The 27,102-nt window shown below is 41.1% G+C and overlaps 2 protein-coding genes across 3 annotated transcripts; both read left to right on the top strand.

Annotated features, from left to right (window-relative positions):
• The first annotated feature begins 334 nt into the window (after positions 1 to 334).
• On the top strand, positions 335 to 10,850 carry LOC107206872 (lipase member M-like). 2 transcript variants are annotated; one of them, XM_019007281.1, is made up of 10 exons: positions 335 to 593; positions 1,995 to 2,106; positions 3,211 to 3,328; positions 4,010 to 4,208; positions 4,714 to 4,823; positions 5,564 to 5,700; positions 6,207 to 6,353; positions 7,367 to 7,438; positions 8,952 to 9,023; positions 9,799 to 10,099. In XM_019007281.1, exons 1-10 carry the CDS (start codon positions 577 to 579, stop codon positions 9,865 to 9,867), a joined length of 1,053 nt encoding a protein of 350 aa, XP_018862826.1. In that variant the 5' UTR covers positions 335 to 576; the 3' UTR covers positions 9,868 to 10,099. The 2 variants fall into 2 exon arrangements, with proteins under 2 accessions (XP_018862826.1, XP_015488736.1); XM_015633250.2 differs by lacking the exon at positions 9,799 to 10,099 and adding an exon at positions 10,144 to 10,850 and having other exon boundaries at positions 338 to 593.
• A 111-nt stretch (positions 10,851 to 10,961) lies between these two features.
• LOC107206873 (lysosomal acid lipase/cholesteryl ester hydrolase-like) lies at positions 10,962 to 26,849 on the top strand. The gene is made up of 11 exons (XM_015633252.2): positions 10,962 to 11,364; positions 13,332 to 13,413; positions 17,144 to 17,282; positions 18,557 to 18,671; positions 19,684 to 19,882; positions 20,508 to 20,617; positions 22,112 to 22,248; positions 22,854 to 22,994; positions 24,111 to 24,182; positions 25,104 to 25,172; positions 26,160 to 26,849. Exons 3-11 carry the CDS (start codon positions 17,151 to 17,153, stop codon positions 26,388 to 26,390), a joined length of 1,206 nt encoding a protein of 401 aa, XP_015488738.1. The 5' UTR covers positions 10,962 to 11,364; positions 13,332 to 13,413; positions 17,144 to 17,150; the 3' UTR covers positions 26,391 to 26,849.
• Positions 26,850 to 27,102: the final 253 nt, after the last annotated feature.

Here is a 27,102-nt window from a genome sequence, read left to right on the forward strand (position 1 = left end):
TCCAGCAACAATGTAGAATTACAGAACATCAACAAAAGCATTAAAAAAATAGAAGAAAAATATGTGGAGTAACATCTGTAGAGGTATCAGGGTTCCTCCCTTCCTTTCCTGATAACATGGAAAGTTGGAATTGATAGGTTGTTTGTAAAAGAGAAAATTATTGCAGGTCTATTGACAATTTCATTAGGTATGATAAAGTATATCTATGAATATATTTGTTTTCAAAATTCCTGATCCTGCTGTGCCACTCTACAGAGGCTGGTATTCTCCTTAAAAATCCAGCAATCTGTGATAGTAGAAGAGCCTTGTTTTGTTATAGATGTGGTGGCTAAGGAGCTGAAAAGCATGAGGTTTGAGAATAAAAGCAGTCGCCCCTCTCAGGTGCTGCATTAGGGAAAAGCTGAACTGATAGTAGAAGGAATGAGTAGTGGGAAAGAAACAGAGGCTTATTGTCAAGTTGTTGCATGATTGGGGAAAAAAACAGTGCATGACCATCCTTTCACTGCCAGCACCGCTTCCAAACAGCCAGGAATTGAGTTTTCATTCTTCTGCAGCCGCAGCTGCTCAGCCAAACACATGACTTTGGGCACAAGGTCAGTAATGCTTTGATTTATTTATGATCCAAAACTGGTGAAGGCTTCATGGGAGCTGCAAAAGGTGGTATGAAACCTGAGCTTGAGGAGTTGCTTTACTATTTGGGAACAAATGTATTTCATTGTGTTGTTTTGCTTGTATGTAGGTGAAAGCATGGCTATTTCTTACAAGATTCCTTCTGACTAAAGAGATTCAGGGCTGGCTCACCTAGCCTGAATTTAGGTAACTCATGGGAAAATGGCAAGTGAGAGAATCAGAAAGTGGTAACTTTTAACCAAAATAAACGGTGCTAGCTCAGTAAAACAAAGTTTTCTAAGTGTCCCTTTTACTACAAAAGGAGATAAGTATTTCCAACACACAGATTATACTAGAATGTAGTGCCAGGAAGTTAGCGTATAAAGTCTTGTTCTGAAAGAAGAAAAAAAAAATGAAAAAAGCTATTCATATTATTTGAGGGGGAAAATAGTTAAAAAAACTTCTTGATTAGGAAAACAATAAATGCAATAGATTTTCTTTGGCTGAATCAGTGTGACTGAAAGATCTCTCACTGGGACAAGAGAAGTTTAGGTGTGGCCTCTGGGGGATTATATAATGTAGAGAAGATGCTCTTTGAGCAAAGTGTATGTCGCTCTTCACAGACAGTGGAGCTGCTGTGTGTGCTTCTAAGCAGGACAGCAACCCCCCAGGTTGTTATTGTTCCTGTTTTGCTTGACAAATCTGGATGTCCCTGCACTCAGTATCTACCTAGCATTACATTTAGGAAAGTGTTCTTTTCCTTTACCCATCCTCATCCCATGGAGCAGATAAATTTTGTCATTAGGCAGATTTGTGTAAATTTTGCACTTATAAAGAACTGCTTTATTTATGTTCTTTTTATTTTAATTAAATAACACTTATTTTTTATTTGCAATTGTTTTTACTTTTTCCCACTAATTATCCCACAACTTCGTTATCTCCACTTTGAAAGCTTCACTATGACAATGATTGAGTTATTTACAAGTTACCCAACAACTCTGTGTTTCACAGAGTTAGCCAGAAATGTTTCCAAATTCACCTACATATCAAATGCATGGTATGGTAATGCAAGTGACCTCCTTTTCAGACAAATTAGTGAAATTCGTTTGTCCAGAAGCTTTTCCCCTTTTCTTGGATTCATTGATATTGTTGCCTTGATCAAGAGCAACATCCCAGTCCAAACCTTAGCAGAGTCCAGGTTACTGCCCAACACCCTCAGATAGGTGTTTGAAGTCAGCTTTATTCCGTTTAATTAACAAGTAGGGAGTATCAGACTGGCTCCATTCATTATTAGACAGCACTTTCCTCACCATAAAGTACAGAAGCTGTCAGGATTGCAAGTACAGAGGAGAACTACTGATAGATGAATATATTGGATTTTGCAGGGAGAAGATATGGCTGTTTGTTGCTGTGACATGTTTGTTTCAGGGAGTTATTTATTCAGAAGAACTGAGAAGAATGAAGAGAGCTGCGGATCCTGAAGCCTTTATGAGTATTGTAAGTTGTTTAATGGAGTGACCTGAGGAGGGATGTTATGCATGATTTACTGCAGAGGAGTTTCTAAGAGTTAGAAGTAACAGGGTAGATAAAGTGCCTGTATTTAACCTATCCTCTCTAGTCATTGTATATACTACTGCTTTCTCTTCTATTCTCTTCTGCCTGCATGTGTAACAGACCATCTTCTCTGATAGAAATTAAAGCAAATATTAAGTCTCCAGACTTAATTTCCTTTTAAACATCTGTTACCAGCTTGCTATTGCTGGCACTACCTGCCTATCTGAAAGAATGACTATCTGGACCATCAGCATTTCATCAGCAATGAAGTCTATAAACAACTAGTGGTGACCAGCAGAGACCAGAAATGGCCAGCCTTTCAGAAAAACACCTCTTGCCAAGCAAGCTTGCTTAGGTCTTTCATCGTTTGTTAAAATCCTGGGGGTTCTGTCCTGCATGGCAAAATACATTGAGTAATTCTCTGAGCACTAGTTATAAAAACCAATCCTCTTTTGTAACAAAACAGAAGGAACGTTACAGGTCAAAAGTAATATTTACTTCAGAGCTTAAGATGGGCTGAGCTAGGGATTTCCCTTGCAACTATGCAAATGCCTGATCTTTTTTTTTTCATAATGTAATCAGCTTTTCAGCAGTGCTCACTGCATCCATGCTGTTCACCAAACCATAGCTGTGAAGCTGTCTGGATTTCTCTGAAGGTAGTTTAAATAAGATGGTTCCAGCCTGTATGGAAGCAAATCAGAAGCACTGCACCCAGACAGCTCCTTGTCTCAGCCACACCCCTCATCTTATCTCATCTCATAAAGTCCTGCTATGAGCTTATAGTGATTCTTACAGCTCCAGAATGCATGATTGTATGGCAGGAGTGTAATACAGGTTTTATATGACATATTTTAACTGGGTAGTAAACCCCTAGATATAACATAAAGGAAATTTTTTGTTGCTTCAGGGTTACATGCATTCAGATATTTAATATATGTAGGTTAAATCCCCAGCTGTACCTGCTTTCTAACATTTCTTCATTGTGACTACCTTATAATGTATGAAATGGGCTTGTGCAAGCAAATGTGTTTGTACCTTCTCTCCTAGAATGAGCTGATTACTTACAAAGGGTACCCCAGTGAGGAGTATGAAGTGATGACAGAAGATGGTTACACCATTACCCTCAACAGAATCCCTTATGGTATTCAGAATCAAGGAAGCCCAGGTACGGTTATTTAATATGACACAATACCAGCCTAGATAGGGCATATTCCCAAAAGAGACAGCTTGTGTTTTTAAAACATCCACCAAAGCTTGTATACATGAGTGAAATTTTAGCAGAGTTCTGGCTGCCCTGAACAACCTTCAAGACCTACAGAATTAATGTCAAGCACACCTATTTATAATAAAAAATCCGTCATAATATGAAGCATATGCTTCCTAGTAAGAGTTGATGAGTAAAACTTAAAAAAAATTTAAAATAGTGTAATTGGTTGCCTAATCAGCCTGTTTTGTAAAAGCTTTTCCAGCTTCTAATTTTGTTTTTCTTTTGCTTACACTTGGTTAGTATCAGTGTCTGATTCATATTTTGGGTAAAGGAAACCTCTGAAAATAATTGCACACCTTCATTCTCAGTGTTGAGAATCTCAAGCTGATGTGTCTGAGCTGTACAGACAACGATCAGAGGGCGCCAAGTTAGTTTGCTCTGGTGTTAAGCAGATCTTGCCATAAATTCTTTCAGAATCTTAGAAATTGTCTCTTACAGAAAGAGGGGTTTTGTTCTTATGATTTGTTGATTCAGGAAAAAATCCCAGTATTGAATATGAGAAAATAATGTCTCTGAACAACCAGGAAATGAAAAGATAAAACCAATTATAAACTGTTTTGGTTTTGCTTTATTTTTCAGCTTCAAGACCTGTTGTGTTTCTCCAGCATGGATTATTGGGAGATGCTAGTAACTGGGTCATAAACATGCCCAACAACAGCTTGGGCTTCCTACTAGCTGATGCTGGATTTGACGTTTGGATGGGAAATAGCAGAGGGAATCGCTGGTCAAGAAAACATCAAAAGTATTCCATTGATCAAGATGAATTCTGGGCTTTCAGGTAGACAGAACCAGTGAAGGAGATATCCACAGCCCATCCTTACATGTTTACTTCAGCTGGGTAAATCAGGGATTTACATATGCTACTTTTTGATATGCATTCTTTACATTCCCTTTTGCTGAGGTACCCCTATAAAAGCATGTGAAGTGTAATAGTAATGGAGACAACTTTAATTACTGCTTGAACAGGTTTGTCAAACTAGAGGCATAGCAGCAGAACAACTTAGAGGAACCTGCACAGGCCACCTCCAAGCCATTCCTCAGCCCTGGAGCCAGTTTTGGCAGCTACTTAGAAACAGCAGTCTGTGTAATACAATAACCCAAAAAATCTTGAGCAGTATCTTCCATATCCAGTGCCAGAAAAACAAAGAACTTGGAACAATTGAGCTATTCACTAAATCAGTCAGACTGTTTCTTTGCTGACAAGCTAATTATAAAAATGTGAATTCAATTTTAAGTCTGGTTTTTAATTTATGCATGCCTCTCTTTCAATCTCCTGCCTGCAGTTTTGATGAGATGGCAAAGTTTGATCTTCCAGCAGCAATAAATTTCATTTTGGAGGAAACAGGACAAGAAAAGTTGTACTATATTGGCTATTCACAAGGTACTACCATTGGTAAGTTACACATAAGAGAGGAATTCTTCTGGAAAAAAGGAGTAAAATCTGATTTTAAATACTTAGTTACTGAATGTATCTGAAGTTTTCATCAACTCTTTGTAGTTGTGAAATACTGTGTTAGTATAAACAATTTTCAACGTAGGCATTTAAAATTTATTATAAAGATAATGAAGTATAATGGATCAAATGTCCTGCTGCTGGAAATCTGTCAACTAAGAATTATACTGGAAATTGTTGTGCGTGGGCCATGCAAATTATTTCTATTCAAGATGCAAGGGTGTGCCCAACAGCAGCTTGTCAGTTCTCCAAAATAAACAAAACAGGAAGATGAGACTACAGAAAGAGAATTTGGCCAGTTTGGACCAGATGTACACATGAAAAAAGAAAATACAAAATTGGATTGACCAGAATAAAAATGTCTTTTCCTCCCAATAGTATAAGAAATACATGAATGTACTTCAGAAGTGTACATGTTATGTTTAATCAAGTCTGGAAGAAAGCTTCAAAATATAGAAAGGAGTTTCTGTGAATAGGGAAAAAACCTATAAGCTGGTAACTTATGGAGAAGAGAGATTTCATATAAATCTAGGCTGGACCATAGTCTCTGAACAACTAACAAGGTTGCTTATAAATTGAAAATATAAATTGAATATCATATTTTAATACTGTAAACAGTCTAATGTATAAGTGATCGTTTTTTAATTCCTCTTTTTTCTTATTTTTCTTTTTTTTTTCAGCTTTCATTGCATTTTCAACAATGCCAGAGCTGGCTCAAAAAATCAAACTCTACTTTGCATTGGCACCTGTCACTGCTATTAAGTATGCTAAAGGCCCAGCAACAAAACTCCTCTATCTTCCTGAAAAAATGCTCAGGGTGTGTGATATCTTGGTTTCTAGTGTTGGACCATATACTTGTGTGTTCAGCTCTTGAAATGGATAAATAGAAAGTGTAGGGTTTTGTGTAGCTGACTCACTTGCATGTGGGCAGGTTTGCCTTGTGGTGAGGCTTTTGAAAGTTCACACAGGGCAATAAGAAAAGCTTTCAGTCAAAGGCAACAGTGCAGCACAGGGACAGGTCACCTAGAGAGGTGCAAAGATGCAGATCCTAAAAGGTTTCCAAGATTCCTCCAGGCAAAGCCACAACTGATATAAAAGCTTAAGCTATGAATTGGAGTTAACATTTAGCATATTGCTTCATTAAAAGTGATGTAACCCAGGCTGACTAATGCCCAAGCAGGCTGATGCAATGAAAAACCAAGTAATTTCTCACTTATTTGTGGAAACATCATCTGACAAATGAAGAAAGGGCGAGCAAGAGCAACTGAAATTGCTGGGGAAGTGTGTACTTTCCTAAATTAATGTTATCTTTGTATTTCAAAGGGTATGCTTGGCAACAGAGAATTCCTTCCCCAGACTGAGTGTCTAACAAGGATAATAGCCCCTGTCTGCAGCCACCGAGCTTTTGCCAGGCTTTGTAGAAGTGTCTTCTTCAATCTGGGTGGCTGTAACCTGAAAAACATTGATGTGGTACGTATAACTTTTACCAGCTCTATTGGGAGTTTAAGCTTATGCTCCCCAAATTCACCTTCTATCCTGTAGTGTGAATGCTGAATTTCTATGAGTATCACATTGCAGGGAACAGTCCTCACTACTGGGCAGTGGTGTCTGCTGTTTGCTCTATCTCTGGCAAGGAACCACTGCCTCTCCCCTCAGAAGAGCATTTGGCACAGTTCTACAGTTGGCGGCTGCTCACAGCTCCCCAGAATTCTGCAGTCTGCCTTCTGACAGACCTCACCCAAGGCACCATACCATGGTCCATACTGTGGCTACTGGTCTCATCAGAGATATTTCACATGCTGGCACACTGAAGAAGAAATAGAAAGCCTACCTGTTTCATGTTTTCTCTTTGCAACACAGAATGGAACACACATATTCCTCCTTGCCCTCGTCCTTCAAGCCTTGGACCATCAGGGTAGGAGAGTATTAGGACATACCTGGCCACCTCATGCTATGTCCAGCTGTAGGTGAGGTCACCTGGGAGTCAAAATTTTGCTCAATGATTTTTCAAAAAATGCCTCAGAAAGTGTTCACTGAGGAAGGATCACATAGCAGCTTGTTAAGAAACCCCTGCAGTGCTAGGCTGTGTTTTATTTCAAATATTCGTGCATTCATCAGGAAATTGCATTTCCCTTTGTTGTTCTGTCCAACAGTGGTCCTTTCTCACAGAATCTGGTACAGAATTCAGAAAAAACACCACACAGCTTGGGATCTAAATTGCTAGCTTTCTATTAATTCCTTCTCACCTGCTAGATTCTTTTAGATTCTCAGTCATCTCAGAAAATGTTCTGTTGGGGATTGCTCTTTAAGTGCTACTCCTAATCTGACACACTGCCACCTGTGAAGTAAATCTGAGGGAGTCTCCAATCATGCCATTCCAATTTCTATTTGTTTTATTGATACATGACACTGCTGTAGCATATGTTATATGTATATCTGCATAGAAGGGAAGAAGAAAATTCCCACAGAATATTCTCTTTCAGAACCGAATCAACGTGTATATTGCCCAAACCTCTGCTGGAACTTCTGTGCAGAACATAGTCCACTGGAGTCAGGTATGAGCACACCCCTGAAAGATAAAATAGGTACTCACCTCGAGCTGAATAGAGACATACAGAGATTACCATCTGTGAAGCCATTGCCAACTTCTTGGAAGTACGTGCAACTGGTGGATTGCAACTGAAGGCTCAGTTCAGAACACTATTTTTCATTGCTCCTTCTTTTGCTAGCAGGATGGAAATGCCCTATGTGATACAGGTACATTTGAAGGCAATAATGAAGTGCTGCATTTGAGTAATAATATGTAGCCTGGAAGCTGTGTGTGCAGGTGTTCACATCACTCTACTGTTTGTGTATCCAGTACCTTTTATAAATTGTGTCCACAGTTCTGTAGGGAGTTTACCTTAATAAATTAGTCATGTTTCCAATATAGTGTCAAGAAATGAGCAGAATTCAGACTGCCACATAAATTGTCACATTTTACTATTAAAACCCCTGCAGTTTTCGCTTTCAAGGCTGTCAATTTCTGGGCAGCAATAGCACCATAAATAATAAATACTTTATTTAGTAGACTGTTTATATCCCTTACCTACAAGGTACTGCCATAGTACCTCTTCAGCAGCAGTGCTGATGGGAGCTGCCTTTCTGTCTTTGGGCTCAGAGGATCCAAAGAGCTCCCTCGGGGGAGCCTCTGCAGCGAGGCAGGTTTCCTGGCAGCACCACGGACTCTGGAGCAGTGCAGGAAGCAGCTGTGAGGACACAGAGTTTGCAGGAGCATTCGTGCCCTTTTCAGCAAAGCAAACACACAGATATGTTTGAATGAAATCTGCACAGGCACTTACTCAGAATTCTGCTTTTGGCTGTGAGTTTGCATTAGACAGTAGGTTTGAGTAAGTCGCTTTTGTAACCATGACCTGGACCTGTAAAGAAAAAGGGTTACAAAAGCAGAGTGGGGGAATTCCGCAAATTGACTCAGATGTAATTCAGCATCTAACCACAGACTGCAAGCACAAACATGCAGAAGTAATATTCCTTTGTCGTCCTTACTGTTATTACAACTAAAGGAGCTAACGGAATTTCAATACTAAGATTCTGGTAAGAGTGTCTCTCAGAGTAGTGATAACCCACACTGTAGGTAAAGCCAAGGGGAAGAACTAAAAATGGTAATTTCTATATTCAAAATAGAGTGGGAAGAGAAAACATAAGATGAAGCCACTCACAGAGCTGAGTGTTGGCAACACAGCTGTAAGAATAGGACAAGGCAGTAGCACTGAGATGGACTTGCTGACAGCAGTTGTTAACAGCAGTTTTACAAACTTGAACAAATTGCCTGTGAGGACATCCTTGGGTCTGTTTGCAGAAGATGTGAATTTCTTTTGTTATGACAAAAACTTTTGACTCCTTTTCACTTTTTGACCCTTTTAATTAATTTACTATCGGCTCTTCCAAAGCTCTTAGAAGAATTTCTCTTGGGGCTTTAGATTGGAGTCAGAGGCTCATCAGGAAAAGAACACACAAACTTCCCAAATTATGGCTTTATTACTACCCTTCTCTTGTTTATCCTCTCAGGAGGCCCGCTCGGGGAAGTTCCAAGCTTATGACTGGGGCAGTTCAAAGAAGAACATGGAAAAATACCAACAGGTATGTTTTGGTGAAGCAGCCTTGCACAGCACAGAAACACACAGAAAGAGAGTGAGGATGTTGTAGGAGACACATTTTCAGAACATAAGTAAATGAAAATACTATTGCTTTTCAGTTTGGAAGTCAACAGAAGAAGCATACAGGCATTAGCGGCAATAATAAGTTGAATACATTTTAAAAGAGAGAGAGAATAAGATAAAAACTTTTCAATTAAATGCTCAATAGGAATGAGGAAGTAAGGGCAGAAAAAATAGAAAATTAATTTTGAAAAAGAAGAGTACACAGAAAATAACAAAAAAATCTTGCCTACTAGTGTAACTGAAACAGATGATAATATTAGGAATAGAAAAACTGGAAAACTAACAGCCACTCCTAGGTTTTGGCAGCCAGACACAAAAGGACTTTGTCCTCAAGCAGACCCTGAGGAACATCTTTTCCATTTAAGACTCAATCCCATCCCTGACCCTCCTACGCTTTAGGTCTCTACAACAGCCTGTCATGATGAGTTACATGTTTTAATGATGACTTGCATGAAATGCAGCTTCCTTTGGTTTGCCTTGAATTTGGTTGCTCCTGGAAAGTCACAGGATGCCTTCTAGGTTTTGTGTTTGGGACTATTCCTTCCAGTGCTCTTTCTTCATACCATTTGTGGTTGTATAAACCTGTCTCCTGTCCTTGCTCTGACACCTCTTTCCCAGACATAGGAGTCCTAAGCTGCTTTCCCTCTTCTCCTACAGAAGCCTTTTCGTCCTTGTCACATGTGTTTTCTCTCTAGCCCATGTCTTCTGGGACTGACCAATACTTCAAAAGGACCATGATGGGGGTTTATCCAGAGGCATCCTGACATCTCTGTCTAATTTCAGGCTCCTGCCCTAAGATTGCCACTTGAGAGGGCAGAGACCCACAATAACTCTGTCAACCCAGGAGGTGCTTTACTCTTGACTGTGTTGAGTTGAGTATCAATTGTGTAATCCCTGTGAGCACAGACAGAAAAGGCAAACAGGGGAACTTCCTCTTTGGTTTAGACACCTCTACTTTGAGCAGTGGCAGAATAAAGCCCCAAATGAATGTTTAAAGTTGCTGTGCTCTCCTGGACATTCATTCCTGTACTGTTTTCCAGACTATTCCTCCTCTCTACAATGTAGAAGAGATGACTGTACCAACTGCTGTGTGGACTGGGGGACAAGACCTGCTTGCAGATCCCAAGGATGCAGCCATTTTATTGTCTAAAATTAAGAAGCTTATCTATCACAAGAAGATTCCTGAATGGGCACACCTGGATTTCATCTGGGGATTGGATGCACCTTTGCATGTGTACAATGAAATTATTGACCTGATGCAGAAGTATCCTTAACCCACAACCAGATGCCTTACCTGACCCATTCAACAGCACTTAGGTTCACTGGGTACAAAAACCGCCTTCTGTTGGACCTGGAGTCAGGGAAAGGGTTCCTCCTGCACACTACATGTCACTCTTGCATCCTGACAGTGCACTTCATGTTTTCTGGCAACCTTGTGGAGCTCTAATTCTTTTCCAATTGATACATCTTCAATTCTGCAATTACTATATTTTGCAAACAGAGGACAGGGTTTGCTTACAGCCTACTCTCTTCTCTAGACTATAACAGTAATGAAAGCACTTCCTTTTTCTGGATGCATTCTGTGCTCCATAGATGTTTTCCATTCTTCATATTATTGCTCAGTTAATTGGGCTGGCAGTTATTTAAAGACATAGTGTAATCAAAATCTTATTCTAACAATTGTGGTATTGTATAATTTTATTATTAAACGAGATTATTAAACAAGAAAATTAGTTAATACAAAAAAACACCTCACTCCTGAAAAGAAGGTTTGTCTTTGTTTGAAACAGGAATGCTCCCTGTTTTCATGAGGAAGAGCAAGGGACACAGGGTAGGCCCAACAGAAAACAGTAACCAGTATCATGGTTCAAGCATGCACCTGGAAGCTGGGAAACTTGCCTTCAAAACCCACCCTGAGAAAGAGAAATCCTGGCTGATTCAATCTTAATCATTTTGGCAATGGCAGCACTTCCATGGGACCATTTATTCCAAAGTTACACCCTGAACCCAGCAGAAACCTCACACCTCCTGCTGTTTCAAATGTAAGCTACTGGCTATCACAGAGCTGAGATCATCTAACCTTTGTCAAGGCACTGAGCAGCCTCTTTGGAGTTTAAACACTAAAGTGAAAAGTACCCAAACCTTGCTAGAAAGAATCCATTATCTTCATCCCATGTAAATTTAGAACACTTTGACCACTACTGGAAAGAGCTGCTTTCAAGACACTGCTAAAGAATTATTCATCCGATAAATTTCCTGAGGTAATTATGACTCTACCAACCTTGTTTCAAATAAGTAGTTACTGCACAAAACCACTCAGCTGATGGGTAACCTCTGTGGGTATTAGTTTGCAGCATTATAGGTCACCATTCCCCCAAAACAAGGTGTGCCATTAGCTTCACTGTGAAAAGAAACACAGTGCATTTAGGGGTTTCCTTTCAGCCTGACACCCTCACTCCCTTTTTCAATGAAATGTGACTGTGGGCCAAGTCTGGGACATGAGCCAGCACAGTGCAGCTGTTGCACTGGGACAGTTCACTGGTGACACTGTATGACCAAAGGGCCAGTGTCTCACTCTGAGTAATGGTAAATTAGTCAAACAAATTAACCATGGCTGTTACCACTTCTGCACCTTCCCCTTCCAAGAGAAACAGCAGGCCTTTCTCATCTCCTGGGCCCAGTGCTGAAGGCTGTCCTGTTTCCTTCTGTTTCACAAATGTAACTAGAGTTTGATCCAAACAAAACAGTTCCTCTCCAGACAAGGACATTCTTTCCATCCAATACAAATTCCTGGAGACAAGTACCCTTCAGACAGTCAATCTTTCAACTAACTTGCTGCTTGTAGGGAAAATGTATGAGGACATGAGACCTACTTTGAAAGTTTTCAATGTTTTCCATGCTAAATGCAACAGCATCATTCCTGAGAGTAGGCAGAGCATTCCATAAAGTCACCTAGAAAAGAGATTGCAATTGTGCAGCTATCTTGCAACCTAGGATGCCATAGAGGAGGCAGAGATTTGAATTTTCTGGAAAATCAGGAAAAGCAGATTGAGCAAACAGCATTGGACATATCATGGGAACTATCGATCCCACCTTGGAAGGGATGAGGCATGTTGCAGAAGTCCTTCTGAGTGATCAATTTACGGTTTGATGATAGTTATTGTCACTTACAGATATCAGAGAAGTCAAGTTATAATGTTTTTCACTGAAAAATTATTGAACTACCTTTCCCACTATCCCAAACGATGTTCTCTACTTTGTATGTAAAGCAGAACTGTTACTGTGCCATCACCCACAACCGTTCGTGATGAAACAGCAGTTTCACTAAACCTTTCCTTCCCCCTCTAGTCAAAGGCATCATACTATTTGCAATAGTGTTCCCATCCTTCTTATCTGGTGTTCTAAACGCCCTTCAGTCCATGATGAAACTCAAGTTCTGAAGACACTTGTGAGTTAATTGGCTGAACAGGCTGATCCTCATGTATGAGGATTCTACTTAGTTTATAGCCCAGCTGCCCAAGGACACAGAACATGTCCTTCTGCCCATGTTCATCAAGCCAATCTCAGTGAGGACTGAGCCCTCAGGCTGACTACAGCTAATTCAGCTGTTAAGCAAAGATCTCCAGATACTGTGTTTTCAGAGGTGACGAAAATGGCTTAGGATAAACAAGAACCCTTGCTTGTTTCCTCACTGGGAAGAAGGTTACATGTAGTGCTCAAGTCTTCTTTGCCACTGAAGTGTGATTAATACAAAATAAAGTGGGTTTCATGAGTTGTGCTGGTCACTGGAAAACAGATTTAGGTCAGTCTGCAGTGTTAAAGTTAACATAAACCTAATGAAAAGCAATAGCAGAGACAGCATTCTTGAGACACTATGTTGAGAAAAGCTGGACACTTCCTCCCTTTCATCTTAAAAGATTACATTTGAAGCAGCCCCTCAGTTGGGCAACAGTACAGATCAAGGTCTGCCACAGCCCCAGAGAACTGCAACACCCAGGTCCCAGCTAAACATACTAACCACTGATTTATAGGTACTCTCTACACTCTCCTGCCCCATGGGGCATTTTGGGATGCTGAATTAAACCAGATCATCTTTTTCATCACAAATATTTCCCCACTTCTGAAACACTGCCAAATCAGTAGTTAAACATGCTCTGCAATACGTGCTGCCTACACAGCTGCTTCCCTGAAGTGCTCATTTTGTTTTGACTTCCTTTTATCCGCGCAGGTTTCTGCCAGTGAATCAGTCTGCTGGCGGAGACGGACCAGCGACCGTGGCAGAAGACAGAAGCAAGGCAGTCAAAGCAGAGGTAAGTTGCTTGTACTTACCTCTTATTGTACTTACCTTGCTTATTGTCTCTTTCTCTGTTTTCTGTCTTAAAGATGTGCTGCCTTGCTTTTGTGCAGCTGGCTGTAAAAATAAGCAATATTTATAATAAAGTGTTTTTCCTCTCTCATCTGTAAGCCTATTGCTGTGCACAGAAGTGCTTCTCTGCTTAAACTAGAAGTTTGACCTGCACAAAAGGGAGAAAAAGAGCAACAATTTAATTTTTTCCTACTTGTTTTCTTCCCTCTGAGAACAAGGGAATGAATATGCAAGTATTGCAACAATGTGGACCTCCTGTTCCTTCCGTACAATGCACGAGTATGTTCTCTTAGTAAGGCAGCAAATTCTCATGCATGTTTAGTCACAGTTGCTCTTCTGGTTGGTGTGCATATGCCTTACGCTTCTATGAAGTAAGTTTTAGACTGCTTAATGCACAAGGATAGAGGGACAAATTTCGGAATGACTTGCTTCTTAGCTTCACTAAATTGTAAAAGTGTGTAGAGGAACTTTCAAGGGCATTTCTCTCTCTGATCTTTTTTCCATCTAAGCATATTATTTTATGATAGTTTACCAGGCTCAGTTGTTTCTTATGACTTCATCTCACTAGAGGAAAGCAGCTTCATCTCCTGTCTTTATTCCTAGAATTTAAGAGAGCAGTGGCCTGCCAAGATTGATGCTACTTGGCCCCCTGCAACTGAGTAAAAGGTGAATACCCGGAAGTCCATAAAACATGTCAGCTAAGGCAGGTGATCACAGTGTGCATTGATGAAAGCCTCTACGTTGCCTCAACTAATCCTGGTAGTGATTTGAAAGCAAGTTGAGATATTAGCAGAACCTCTTCTTGCCAAATCGAGATTCCCAGAACAGGGAGAGGCAGGCTTATTTTACTCCCACTAGAGCAGAGTAAAACAGCAGAAAGCAAAACAGGGTTGCATTGCCTGAGTATATAGTTGTGAGGCTTCCTGTTCTGACAAAAAAAAAAAAAAGAAATATTTGATAAACAAAAGGAATCTAATTAAGTATGTTTTGATGCCAAATTTAAAGATTTGGGTGTTTCCAAATGCTGCTTAATTTCAAGTGTTTGATGACTCATGAGGTTTGACTTCTTTAAATTAGTTCAGTCAAATTTAAAGGTCAAATTGAAGATCACTAAAAGTCAAAACATATTTTCTTTGTTTACCTCTCTCTCATCCTACAAATTCTGTTCTTCTTCCCCACTACTTGATGGGGAATACTTTCTTATTTTCTCCTGATCTTCATATTGAACATTCTTGAGTACAAATAAACTTCACAGAGTACCCTATCTCATCATAGCAGATATGCTAGAAGCAGACTCAAGAAACATGTGGCTACATGAGAACTTCTGTTCATCATTAAAAATTGCATTCATGCCTAATGGCTGGTTCCCAAAAGTCCTGTCTCCTGAGTCTCCTTAACTTCTAACAAAAACTGTAAGACAGGCAGGTCTGCTATGAAATTCACTCACAAACCCTGTATGCTTTGGCTACTGCAAAGCTACATGGACTCTGAAATGCTGACAATCTCACTCTTGCTGGCTGCTGCTGAACATAACACCAGCTGTCTTTGTCTGCCTTCCCTCCAGCAAGGCTGAGCCCACTGGAGCAGTCCTTCCCTAACAAAGAGTCCTCAGGAGCTGCTGTGACCCCCATCACTGTAGAGGCTTGTGTTTCAGTGCTGGACTTGGCAGATATTTAACACATCAAAAGTCAGTTACAGGATGGACAGAGGGTGAGCTAACGCAAACACAACCACAGTCATAGATATGTATCCTCTTCCTCTGAGGAAGCCCAGCCTGCAAGAGCAGTGGTGTTCCCAGCCATTACAAGTGAGGCAATCTTACAAGATTACAAGTGGCTGTGATGAGCTGAAGCCTTACACTGCATTAAATCCCACGGATTCTACTGACAAACGTTTAGGTCTCCTGCCTGATCATTATGGTCTTTATACACATGCAGAATGACTACTCTTCACAGGCATCATTCTCTCCTCACACATTAAAGCACAGCATAAAACAAAAATTTGTTGTATGATGTATGATGTGGCTTTTCCTGAATATGTAAGTGCAGTACTGATGTCACACTATATTAGGAACAGCGAAGCAGTACGACATGACTCCCTTAGCTGCATTGTCCAAGAGAGCAAAATTTATTACTCTTAATCTTCTTTTATACACATGTTTGAGAAGGTCTCAAAACTCTCATTAGTAATTAAAGGTACACATCACCATCATTGGTTAAGTGGAACACCACCCCTTGACTAAACAACACCTGCAGATTGCTGTCCTTTACCAAGGACTGTTTGGATTCCTTCTTATGCTTTCTTAGGCCGGAGTGAGAAGCCTGTGTGACTTAGTTTCACACAGACTCTGTTCCCTGCTTGCTTTTGCATTTAGTATCCACATACTGAGCTTCATGGATCAGTCTTTTTGTGCAGTTCTTCAGAAAGAAGAAGCAAGGAGCACTGAATTTGTGAGCACTTGCTCTCCACACAGTTTTAACCTTTAATCCCACACTCAGTAACTATCTGGGTCACAGAATCTGTTCTTCTCTTTTCCAAGGGATGTTTGTGTCAAAATTATCTTGTTGAAAAAAAAGCCTGGGAATCTCAAAGAAGGCAGTGTTCTTGCACTCACTAACCTGGGTTCTAGAAAATAAAGACTAAAACCTGGAAGCATATCTATTTTACACGGAGCTGGCATAAACTTGTACTAGATCAACTGCACTCTGCAATTTCTGTTCAGAAATGCTAATCTGGAGCCATCCATCATCCCAGGAAAGGTCAAGGTCTCACTTCCCCATGACCAATACATGATTTGCACTATGGACAACCATTTCTAAGAGGTAATGGAGACAGGCCCTTGGCAGCACAAAGGCAGTCTCAGGATCTATTGCTCACTCCTCATGGCTGCTCACCTGGTGGCCAAAAGGTAAGACTAACTAGGAAATGACTCATGGGGATTTTGGAGAGTCATGCATGGTCACCTTGTTTGCTCCATATTGTCAGAGGAGCTGATTTTAAACAGAACTTGATCATGTTCTGGGGCACATCATCCTTTGAGGAAAGCACTGAACATACAAGCATGTTGCCCAACATTCATTAAATCTCCTCACAGAGTGCCTGAATTACTCCTGGCTCCTCCATGAGCCTCATTATCTGCTCCCTCACCCTCACCCCAGCACACCACTGACACAAGAGTAGCATTCAGTCCCAGAGGAAGAGAAAGGAGGTTTAAAGAGAGCCCATCCGGAACCTCTTTCACCTCATTCTGGAGGAGACAGGAGACAAACAGTGCTTTCTTCTCCCTCCACCTCTCCTGCTGGCAGAAGGGTGGAGACAGATAAAGGCAGACAAGTTAGGTGATGGTCATCTCAGGTGCTCACACTTCTTTGTCAAGCTTCTGCTAGGTTCATGCCAAGAGCTGGCCCTGTGTACCAACCCCAGTTCCCCTGTAACCTGCAGAGTGCTCAGGCATATTCTTGCATGGTATCCACAGTCACTTTCCTCTCCTGTTCTTCAACCTTACCTGTTAAACAGGGTGAGCTGTAGACAGCCTGTCCTCACACAGGTTCTTATCCTGGCAGCCCTTGGGGAACAACTCTTGGGCAACCTTCAGGACACTCTCTTCTTGGGTCTTCCTGGGAATTCCACTCTCTTCCTAACACAAACACCCCTGCACATTCTCTTCCACACAGCCCCAAGATGTGGTGCCTCCTGGTGCTGCTCTGCTCCCAAGGAATTGCCTTTTCAGCAGGATTCACGGCAGTTCCCACTGCAGGTGCTGACACAAACCGCTGCAAGAAGAGTCGCAACCCCGAATGCTTCATGAATGTTGTGAGTTGGGTCACCTTCTCTCCCCTTCTGAAGCTTCTCTTCCAGTTGCATAGCTGACAGTCCTTGTCAGGAAAGCTAAGAAGGGCCCCTTCTGCATCTCCTGTTTTCCCAGCCTGCTGTTTCCAGAACCACTGCTATGGGGTCCCTCCTATGATGAGGGCTGGGTCTGAATGTGCCAGGGACTGATGTGCTTCTTGCACATTGCTGTGGGGACTGCTGAATGCTACCTTTGCTTCCAAGGCTAGGAAACTCCCCAGAACCTCCAGACTACGTAATTTGGATCCCAGTGTCCAGACTCAGCACTGGACTGTGGAAAGAGCACAGACTACATGCTCCAGTCCATACCAAACTGAATAACAAACTTTGCTGTCTGCATTTATGGTGAAGCCCAATAGATATATGGGCTTCATGGATTCACTTCACTTATGGATAAATGTGGAGCTGTGTCACAGCTCATGATACTGTTTGCAGTCAGCTTTCCCAGCACATGCCAGTATTACAGGCCACTGTATAAGGGGAGGAGCGCAAACCTGGCAAGAGAACAAAGAACCTTCCAGCACTATCCTGGAAGAAACTTTGATTCTCCCATCCAGTCTGGCTGCCACAGAGAAGAATTCCTTTGCAGTGGAAGCAGAGGCTGATTTTTAATATCAGGTGAAGCAAAGGCCTGCCCTTCCGTGACAAACTGTTTGCTCAGAGCAGTGTAAAGGGAGGTTGAACCCCTTCTTCAGATTCCCACAATGCAAACTAATCAAAGATGCTTTGCCCTGAGTCACCAAAGATTTCCTCAGAGTATGTGCAGAATTAGGTGTAGGTGGTCCCATCAGTTCCTTTGAAAAGATCTCCACCCTTGTTTGCTTTGCCTGCATGGCTTGTCTAACCACATTTTGGCAAGGATTCATCATGGACCATCCCCACAGCTATTGGCATTATCTTATACAGATATGGCTGCATATTTAATCTGTAGAAAGGTACAGTCTGTACTAGCCTTGCATAACATGACAAACTATCTCTCAGAAGGGTGTTGGTCACTCAGTACAGTTCTGCTTTGTCCCATAATAGCGGGGCTAAATACCAGGCAACCACCATCTAAACAGATCTGAGGAGGACTTTGCTTCATCTTTTTACAAGACCTGTAATGTTTATTGTCAGCCATGGTCCCTGTGGCCAGGGCCTTGCACTACCCACAGCACATCCCACACCTGCACTGCTCATCTTGGTTAGGCTCCAGAATAGGACAACTGGCACATTAACTCTCCTTTGACTTTCCACAGAGTGAAATTATCAGATATCATGGATTTCCCAGTGAGGAATATGAAGTTACAACAGAGGATGGATACATTCTTGCTCTTTACAGAATTCCTGCTGGGAGGAATGATCGAAGTACAGGTGTGACACAGTTACAGCACACAAGGAAGCTCTGAGAGCCAACTCCTACACAGGTTTCCCATCTTTCCCCTTTTCATCTGCAATGGCATGTTCCATACCTGTCCATGTCCTCAAGAGCACCTGGTCAGAAGTGTGACTCACATATTGAATCTATCTGAACTCCACACATTCAGTGTCTCTGTCCTTATTTCAGACTTTTCTAATAATTTTGTTACATCCAAGGGCTGAAGGTTTTTTCCCCTCAAATGGTCTGGCAGGTAGGCTGATAAACAGGATTTGAGGAGGTTTTGACTTAACAATCTAAACAATATACATTAGGCATATGAGTTAATTCCCTGGTTTATGAAGGACAGAGACATTCTCAAGGAAGAAGGAAAAATCAGGTTGTCAGTGAAAAGTAAATACATATCATTGGTTTCATCACATTTGCTGAACTGCATAAAAATTTCAAGCTGGAATTTGAGGTACGCTGAGCACTGCCACTTTAATTATTAGTCCTTGTTAGTATTATAGAATGTTTTCTTTGGATGCCTTCCCCTAAGTGGATCTCCTTTGGAGATCATTTGGACCAGCCTGACTCTCAAAGTAAGGCTAGCCAGGTTAGATCAGGGGTCTCTCAGCCCTGCTCAGTGGTTATTGAAGTGTGGATTTCATTCTCTGGACTCTTTTTTCCTTCTCTTCCATACACTGCTCTGCCTTCAGCAGTTTTCAGCTTTGGGTAGATGTCTTCAGCATAGGGGCTGTAAGCTGGCTTTTCAGTGCAAGAGGAGGTAGAACAGGAATCCTCAGTAAATCCTTTATTTGCCAGACCTGTCATAAAATGGTTATGAAATGTCATTAAATGGTTGCTGCTTGCACAGGAGAAAATCCTTCAGGTTTTTCAAATCAATATCTATGTATAGTTCTCCTGGGAGCTTCTAGAAGGAAACCTCTCAAAAATTGAACTCTGCACTCTAATATTAAATGCACATTAATTGCTGTTCCAAGGAAATAATTTTTTAATCTTTTTCAGGGCAAAGGCCTGCAGTGTTCCTGCAGCATGCTTTCCTAGGAGATGCTACTCACTGGATTTCCAACCTGCCCAACAACAGCCTGGGCTTTGTGCTCGCAGATGCCGGCTATGACGTCTGGTTGGGAAACAGCAGAGGGAACACCTGGTCTTTAAAACACAAGACCCTTAAACCCTCCCAGAAGGAGTTCTGGCAGTTCAGGTACTCAGTAGAGAGAGAAAGACTCAACACAGAAACTCCAAGGGGACTAGATAGCTTCAGTCTGATGGCTTTCACCTAAACCAGCATCAGATCAGGATCTACAGCAACCCAGGAGGGTAAAGAACCAGACAAAGATGGATGGATGCTCACTACTACTCAGAGTTGTGAGCATTGGCTGAGGAAGAGATTTCAAAGACTGGGAAATGAAACAGGATGGTAAGGAAAAGGGAGACCATACTATGAGAGGGAGAGCAAGAACCTCAGCTGGAACATGCTGGGCAGCCTTGTCTAGAAATCTGATCTCTCACAGTTCAATCCAACCAAGAGATAAATGTACTTTGTAACCCACCCAGTTGAAAGCACTGATTAAATCCAGTTCCCCAAGGGCTGCAGCTGTCAGGTGGAACTGGCACTTCATCCACACAGAGCCCAAAGCATCAGGCAGCCAGGCTGCACAGCTGCACTCCTCTGCCCACCTCCCCAGCTCAAGCAAGGATGCAGACTTAGTGTGCAACCTCCTCCTTCTGGGGGTCCTGCTTGGTGCAATGAACAAAACTGACAGTCAGTAACTCACACTGTGTATATAGACAAATTGTCTGCCAGCTTTTTGTGTTTCTCCCCACAGCTTCGATGAAATGGGTAAATACGATATTCCTGCAGAACTGAACTTCATCATGAATAAAACTGGACATAAGGATGTTTACTATGTTGGTCACTCTGAAGGGTCAACTGTAGGTAATGTCAGGAGAATTATTAACAACCATTTGTGCTATTTGATCAGTAGGTGACCCTCCCCACTGATTCTGTTGTTTTTCATGTTTGTTGAGAGCTAGGAAAACACAAAGATTTTTCTGAGTTGAGATTTGGAAAATATGCAAAACATTTCTAAAATCAGCTTCGGTTACCCTTAAGAAGCAAATAAACTTAATAGAAGATGCAGGGATAGTTCAACTTTTCAAATAATTACAGACTAATTAAGGGTCATTTACTTGGTAATTCTGGTACTGCTATAAGGTATTTTTCTCAGCAACAGAAATTTACATGAAGTTATTTTGTATTAAGACAGACAGTTAGAATCATAGAGTCAGAATATCCTGAGCTGGAAGGGACATAGGATCATTGAAGTCCATCTCCTGGACCTGCCCAGACCATCTCCAGTGTTCACACCATGTGCCTGAGAGTATTTTTCAAACAGAATTGGTGCTGTGACCACTGCCCTGGGGACCCTGTTCTTGTGAAAAGGATGGAAAAACTAAAAAGATCAAAAAGCCCATATAATACCTAATTTGAATTAATAAATTTATTTAAACTAAATTGCTTGAAAGCAAGGAAAAATAACCTCAACATTACTAAGTTGTGACTTGGTGTCAATCTTACAATTTAAGTTGTGGTCCATGAACGGATATAACTGGCCACATTTCTGTTTAAAAATATAGTGCCAGAGACAAAAAATCAGGAAAACAAAACCATTAATAGTTTATTTTCTCTTAGGTTCAGCATTTGTCATTATTCAGTTCATGGCCTCTAAATGCAGCTAACTTTCTTTTAGCATGAGTAGAAAGTTCTTGATGGTTATGGTTTATGTGTAAGATCCATGAATGGACAATGATTAGAAAGGAGCCAATGCCAGTTATTAGTGTAAACAAGGCAGAAAAAAAGAGAAGAAGGTGTGGAAAAATCATATATTGACACAAATTCTGACCTTTTCTTTCTTTGCTTTTCATAAGAGTATTTAAGGACCCCCATGGCAAAACAAACCAAGCATCTAGGTTTTCTTATCTGCCTGTGATGCAAGCAATCAGTTGAAAACACTCAAAGCTCCTAGTATTCAGCTAATGATTTGATAGTTTCATGAAAGCATAAACATGCATGGATCTTTAGAGACTCTAATTTGAAAAACTCTTTTTTTGTGAGAGTTTCATAAACTTTAGAGGGAATTCATGTTATCTTCAAAACCTCACTGACATGTTGCCTACAAAAACAGTTCTGATAAAGACAATGCCCGTACGTGGCTTTAAACCTTAAAATGAACTTTGCCTCCCAAATAAAATTAGTTTCAGGACTTTGCTTCAACACTTTCCTTGAGAAAAACATGAACCACAAACATGAACAACAGACAATGAGCTGCCAACCTACTATGATGTCTTGTTTGCTATCTGCTGTTTATGTATTTAATTAGTCTGTGAAGGGTACCTTCACTAACTCAGGCTGTCTCTTCTGTGTTTGCAGGCTTCATAGCATTTTATACATACCCTGAGCTGGCTAAACGGGTGAAAATCTTCTTTGCTCTGGGCCCAGTAACTGTGTGTTCACATGCTACAAGCCCTCTGGTTAAGATTACAAATCTTCCTGAACCACTGCTCAGGGTATGTCACTTTTCCCTTCTAAGAGGTCCAGTGCCTGTCTGATCTTCATGGGGCTCCCTCAGCCTGAGGTCAAATGTTCACAAACAAGTGACATGCTGACACTGAGATCTTGTCTCACAAGACAATTCATCTTTGGATGAATTGAGTGCTCTCAAAAAAACTGTTCCCCAAACCCTGTGGTGAAAACAGTTAGGATATAGAGCTCATAGCAGTAGCTCCCAATGAAGTAGGAGACTTGTGAAACTCTGTCCTGTTTTAGTATTCCTGCTGCTTATCTAAAATGTTGCTGGTCTCATGCAGGAGGAGTTAAACCAGAACTGCAATAACAGACATGGTAATTTCTAGGACTTTAAAAATGAGTAGGCATTAAAGTCAGCACACTAGAAATGTTAGCTTCCTCAGGATTGCTAATAATAATATGAAGGAGGAAGAATAAATGATGTGCTGTGGGGATGAGAGTGTTTTAAGGGGTACTGTGAGGGTAAGCTCTTCCAGCACTACTTGAATGCTGCCTTATGAAGGCTAAGCTATTAGCAACAATTTTCTGCATAAAATTCTTCTGTAACTAGAAAAAAAAAAAATGTTGCACTTTTCCTTTCCCTCAGTTAGTACTTGGCTGCAAAGGAGCTATGCACCAGATCAAATTTCTGAAAGGACCCGTGACACAGCTCTGTACAAGCCTGGATAAGTTTTGTGCCCATGTTCTCTGTTACATAGCTGGAGGCAGTATAAAAAATATCAACACGGTAAGTATGTGCAAGAACACCTACTCAGAGCAAAACTAAAGGAATTTTGGCAGTTGCACTTGTGCACTATATCCTTGTCTAGTTACCATCACGCATGTAAATGTACAAAAACCACAGTGTAGTTCTCAGCAGACTGAGGGAATGCCAGGACATTGTGTACTGTCAACAGCAGCAACACAGGCCTAGTGATGGGTGTGGGCAACAGCTAGGCACATTGCAATGCCAGAAAGAATGAACTGGGTTCAAGCTGGAGCTATATTGCTTATGTCAGGATGCACCCTCTTTTGGGGCTAAGCCAACCGGATTTTTGTCACACACAGATGTCTTTAAAAAGAGACAATGAGTGATGGAGTCAGACTTCTTGGCAATACACTTGTCAGTTTCCTTCCTCAGCATATGGACACTGGGGTCCTCTGAACACTGGAAGAGCTAAAAGGCAGAAGAAAAACCTCTTCTTCCCAATTTTCAGACTGTTTGCACCAAAACTTGATCACAAAGAGCTACTGTAAGGGGCATTTTCCTGGTTTTGTTGACCTTAGAACTGGGCCCAACAGCTCAGTCCACAGGATGTAGAGCTACAGCTTCCACTGTGCCACCTACAGTCAGATTCACAAACAACTGTGTATCAGTCAGAGCAGACTGCAGAGACAGCAGTTTTTCCTCTGCTTGCCAATATACGGATGCTGTGGTGCCAATCCCCTTTACAGTGGCCAAAGTATGCAGAAGCTGGCCTGTATAATGTTTGTTACTGCAGTGTGTGTAACAGCTGGGCCCATTTTTTCATCTATAATTTTTGTTGAAAGCACATATGGGAAAGCAGTTAGACTCAAATGCAATAGCAAATAGACTCAATTCAAAACCAATTGCAGTTTTGAGTTGCAGAGCTAAACCATTAAGGACATTTCCTGCCTTTCTTAAGTCCCTAATGTGGTTCTCAGAGCAAGGTAACATAGCTGAGGAAGAATCCAGGGAGATGGAATTGGAACATCTCCTTAACAGAACTATAAAAAATGTTTTGTAAGCTGACTTCTTTAATATTAGAAACTTACTTTCTTCAGTTTTATTCTGTCACAGCACTGGATCTCTGTCTTTATAAAATTTCTGCTTTCTCTCCAGAGTCGAATAGATACGTATGTAGGACATTCCCCAGCTGGAACATCAGTACAGAACATTCTTCACTGGCGACAGGTATAACTGTGCACTGACACCTAAACTATCTCTTACTACTGCTTTTATGCAGCTGACAGCCTACAGGGAAATCCAGGGGCTTTGGATTTGGGAAACTGACCACCATACCTTCTCACCTACCACCATGAGCACCTGCAAGTTTAATATGGTCTAGAATATAGATGTGCTCCTGAAGACAAAGATTCCCAGCAGTCAGCCCCACAGGATACAATTGGTCAGGAAATGGACACAAACCATGAACAGCCAGTAACTCTAAGGTCTGTTTTGCCAGCCTCTAAAAAAATCAAGTGGATTCAAAGCAAACACAGATACAGGAAGACAGAATAGCAAAGACAATGCACCAGACAGATTTTTAGCCCATACCCAGCTACTTAAATCCTGGAAGAAAATATTTTCTAAATCGACAGACACTGGGTTTCTCTCACCCTTTTTTACCCACCACTCACAAGTGAAATTACTTGTCATGTTTGTTCAAAAAATTAAATTACCAAAACAAACAAATAACTCCAGGTATTCACTTACCAGTCCTGCAAGGCACATTACACAAGACTTGTAGTAGCCCTGACACATTACAGACATTCAGTTCTCTTTCCATGTGATAGCTGAACCCAACTCTGCATGACAATCAGGGACCTCAACTTTAGTTAAATAAAGTAAGGTAGCAAAACAAAATTTTAAGTAAAAAAAAAAAAAATACTGAGGGTAGAAGATAAGGACAGAAAGTTAGCAAGAAAAAAGACAAGGATGCCACTTACCCTGTGATCTGTCCTCAGCACCCTGGAAGCCTGCAACCAGAGGAGGGTGTGGGAGTAACTACAGTCCACTACCTGAGCCTTGACTTAACCCACAGAAAAGGAATACGCTGCCAGCACTCTACTCCTTCACCTTTCATCTCTCTTATTTTGTCTGTTCTTTTAACAGCTAGTACATACAGACCAGTTTCAAGCCTATGATTATGGCTCTAAGGAAAACATGAAGAAATACAACCAGGTAAGGCAAAACAGCTTCCCTCAGAACTTATCCTTGGGTCTTGGTAAAACTAGCAATGAAAAACTTCAAATTTTAGCACCTGTGAGTACTAACAAGGCAGAGTGGTCTCAGATAGTAGTGTTTCAGCTGAATCACACATAAGTGTAAATTCTGTTCACAAACCAGGCAGAGATAGACCCTTACAGACAATTAGCAGAACATCATTTTGCCTCCCTTACTGATGCTGGGATGTGCTCAGTGACATGTCAACTTACATACCATTCCAGAAATAAATAAGAACCACATCCAAGTCCTAGTACTGGGTGACTACAGAGCTCTTCACTTGCCAAAAAATCCTCAAAGCCTGCCTTTCATTTAAGAGAGGAAAGAGATCTCACAGCTACAGTGACCCCTCCAGTAGACTGGCAATCATTTCACTTTTGACCAGCACATTGGACTTGCAGTGTTCTGTGCTCTACCAAAATGTTGTTTTCCAAAAACAGAAAAGCACCAGAGCTACAATCAGTCACTTTTATCTCACATACTCAGAAATTTTCTATGTGAAATCATAAACAACTGAATTATTTCTGTCCCACTTCAGTTCCAAGCATGGAAACTAAGACCAAAAGCTGCACTCTGTGCATCCCAAAAAACTTACAGATCTCCTCACCCTGAATACACACAGGAAAAATCTCCACAGTCCTTGACTGATGAATACTGACTCTGTTCTTTCCATGCCCACACCTCTGAAGAGCACGATCCAGGGCCCAGCTGTGAGACAACCCTTAGCCATGCTTTATAGAAAGAACAGGAATAGGATGGGTCATTCCATAGACAGGGAATGGGGTTAGGGCAATGAACAATGAGAGGGTGGCCTTCATCCTTATGGTGTTACTGTAGGCAGTGCAGAAGCAAAAGACAAAGAGAGGTGCTTCCTCAGAAACATTTCTCTAAACACAGCTTTGATACAGCAGCAGCATTCACTCAGGTCTCCTCCCTGTCTTACAGACTGCTCCTCCTGTGTACAGGATTGAGGAGATAAAGACACCAACTGCTGTTTGGAGTGGTGGGCAGGACACATTTGCAGATCCAAAAGACATGGCAAGGCTACTTCCTCGGATTACTAATCTCATTTACCATGAGCATTTTCCTCCTTGGGGACATCTCGATTTCATCTGGGGCCTTGATGCAACTGAGAAAATTTATCTGAAAATCATTGAATTAATAAGAAAATATTAATGAAACCATGAGAAGAGTGTTGATTGTAAATACCTCCAAAACTTCTATTTGGCAATAAGGGTGTCAGGGGAAGAGGTAAACACACAGGCACACATAATGGATGCATCTATAGGTATTTATTTGTTCTTATTTATTTATTGCTTTCCTCATAATTTGAGCTTTTCCATGGTGTTACTGTGACTGCTGTCTTTCTGAGAGGCCTGAGGTATTTAAGAATGAAAGCTGAAAACAGGAATATATTTGAGTACATACTGCAGGGATCACTGAATTTCAACAGTCTTTATTTTTACAAGACTAATTTTCCTACACCTGAATTCATTGCTATTCTCAGATAGATCTTACCCAATTGAGGCATTCTCATGCCCAATTTTTGTCTTCCTATGGAGATCCAAAAGTGTGATTTGATCATTTCTCTGTTGAAAGGAGCAATTTTGTTTAAATTAAATTATTGCAACCCTTGACAGAGAAGCAGTCTTCTATTTTCCCTCCTCAAATAACCTTGTAATGTCAACAGAACCAAGAGATCTTCAAACACAAGAAACTGAGCAGATAATAGATGACTACAAAACAGCAAGGAATCCAACCTCAAAAAAAAATCATAGACGTATTCCTTTGCCCTCCATGCCTACAAATCACCCAAATGTTTGTTCACACACCCTGAACCCCTCACAGTTTCAAAGACCATGGATGGCAGCTGTGGAATAAGGAGATG

Source organism: Parus major, chromosome 6 (genome assembly GCF_001522545.3).
Source record: "Parus major isolate Abel chromosome 6, Parus_major1.1, whole genome shotgun sequence".
Lineage (NCBI taxonomy): Eukaryota > Metazoa > Chordata > Aves > Passeriformes > Paridae > Parus > Parus major.

Excerpts from the sequence above, each read along its gene's own strand:
- LOC107206872 (XM_015633250.2), top strand. Across the intron at positions 3,329-4,009 it reads TCAGAATCAAGGAAGCCCAG|CTTCAAGACCTGTTGTGTTT; the intron begins GTACGGTTATTT and ends TTTATTTTTCAG. Across the intron at positions 4,209-4,713 it reads GATGAATTCTGGGCTTTCAG|TTTTGATGAGATGGCAAAGT; the intron begins GTAGACAGAACC and ends TCCTGCCTGCAG.
- LOC107206873 (XM_015633252.2), top strand. The coding sequence starts at position 17,151 with ATGTGGTGCCTCCTGGTGCTGCTCTGCTCCCAAGGAATTGCCTTTTCA. Across the intron at positions 19,883-20,507 it reads AAGGAGTTCTGGCAGTTCAG|CTTCGATGAAATGGGTAAAT; the intron begins GTACTCAGTAGA and ends TTCTCCCCACAG. Across the intron at positions 22,995-24,110 it reads GTATAAAAAATATCAACACG|AGTCGAATAGATACGTATGT; the intron begins GTAAGTATGTGC and ends CTTTCTCTCCAG.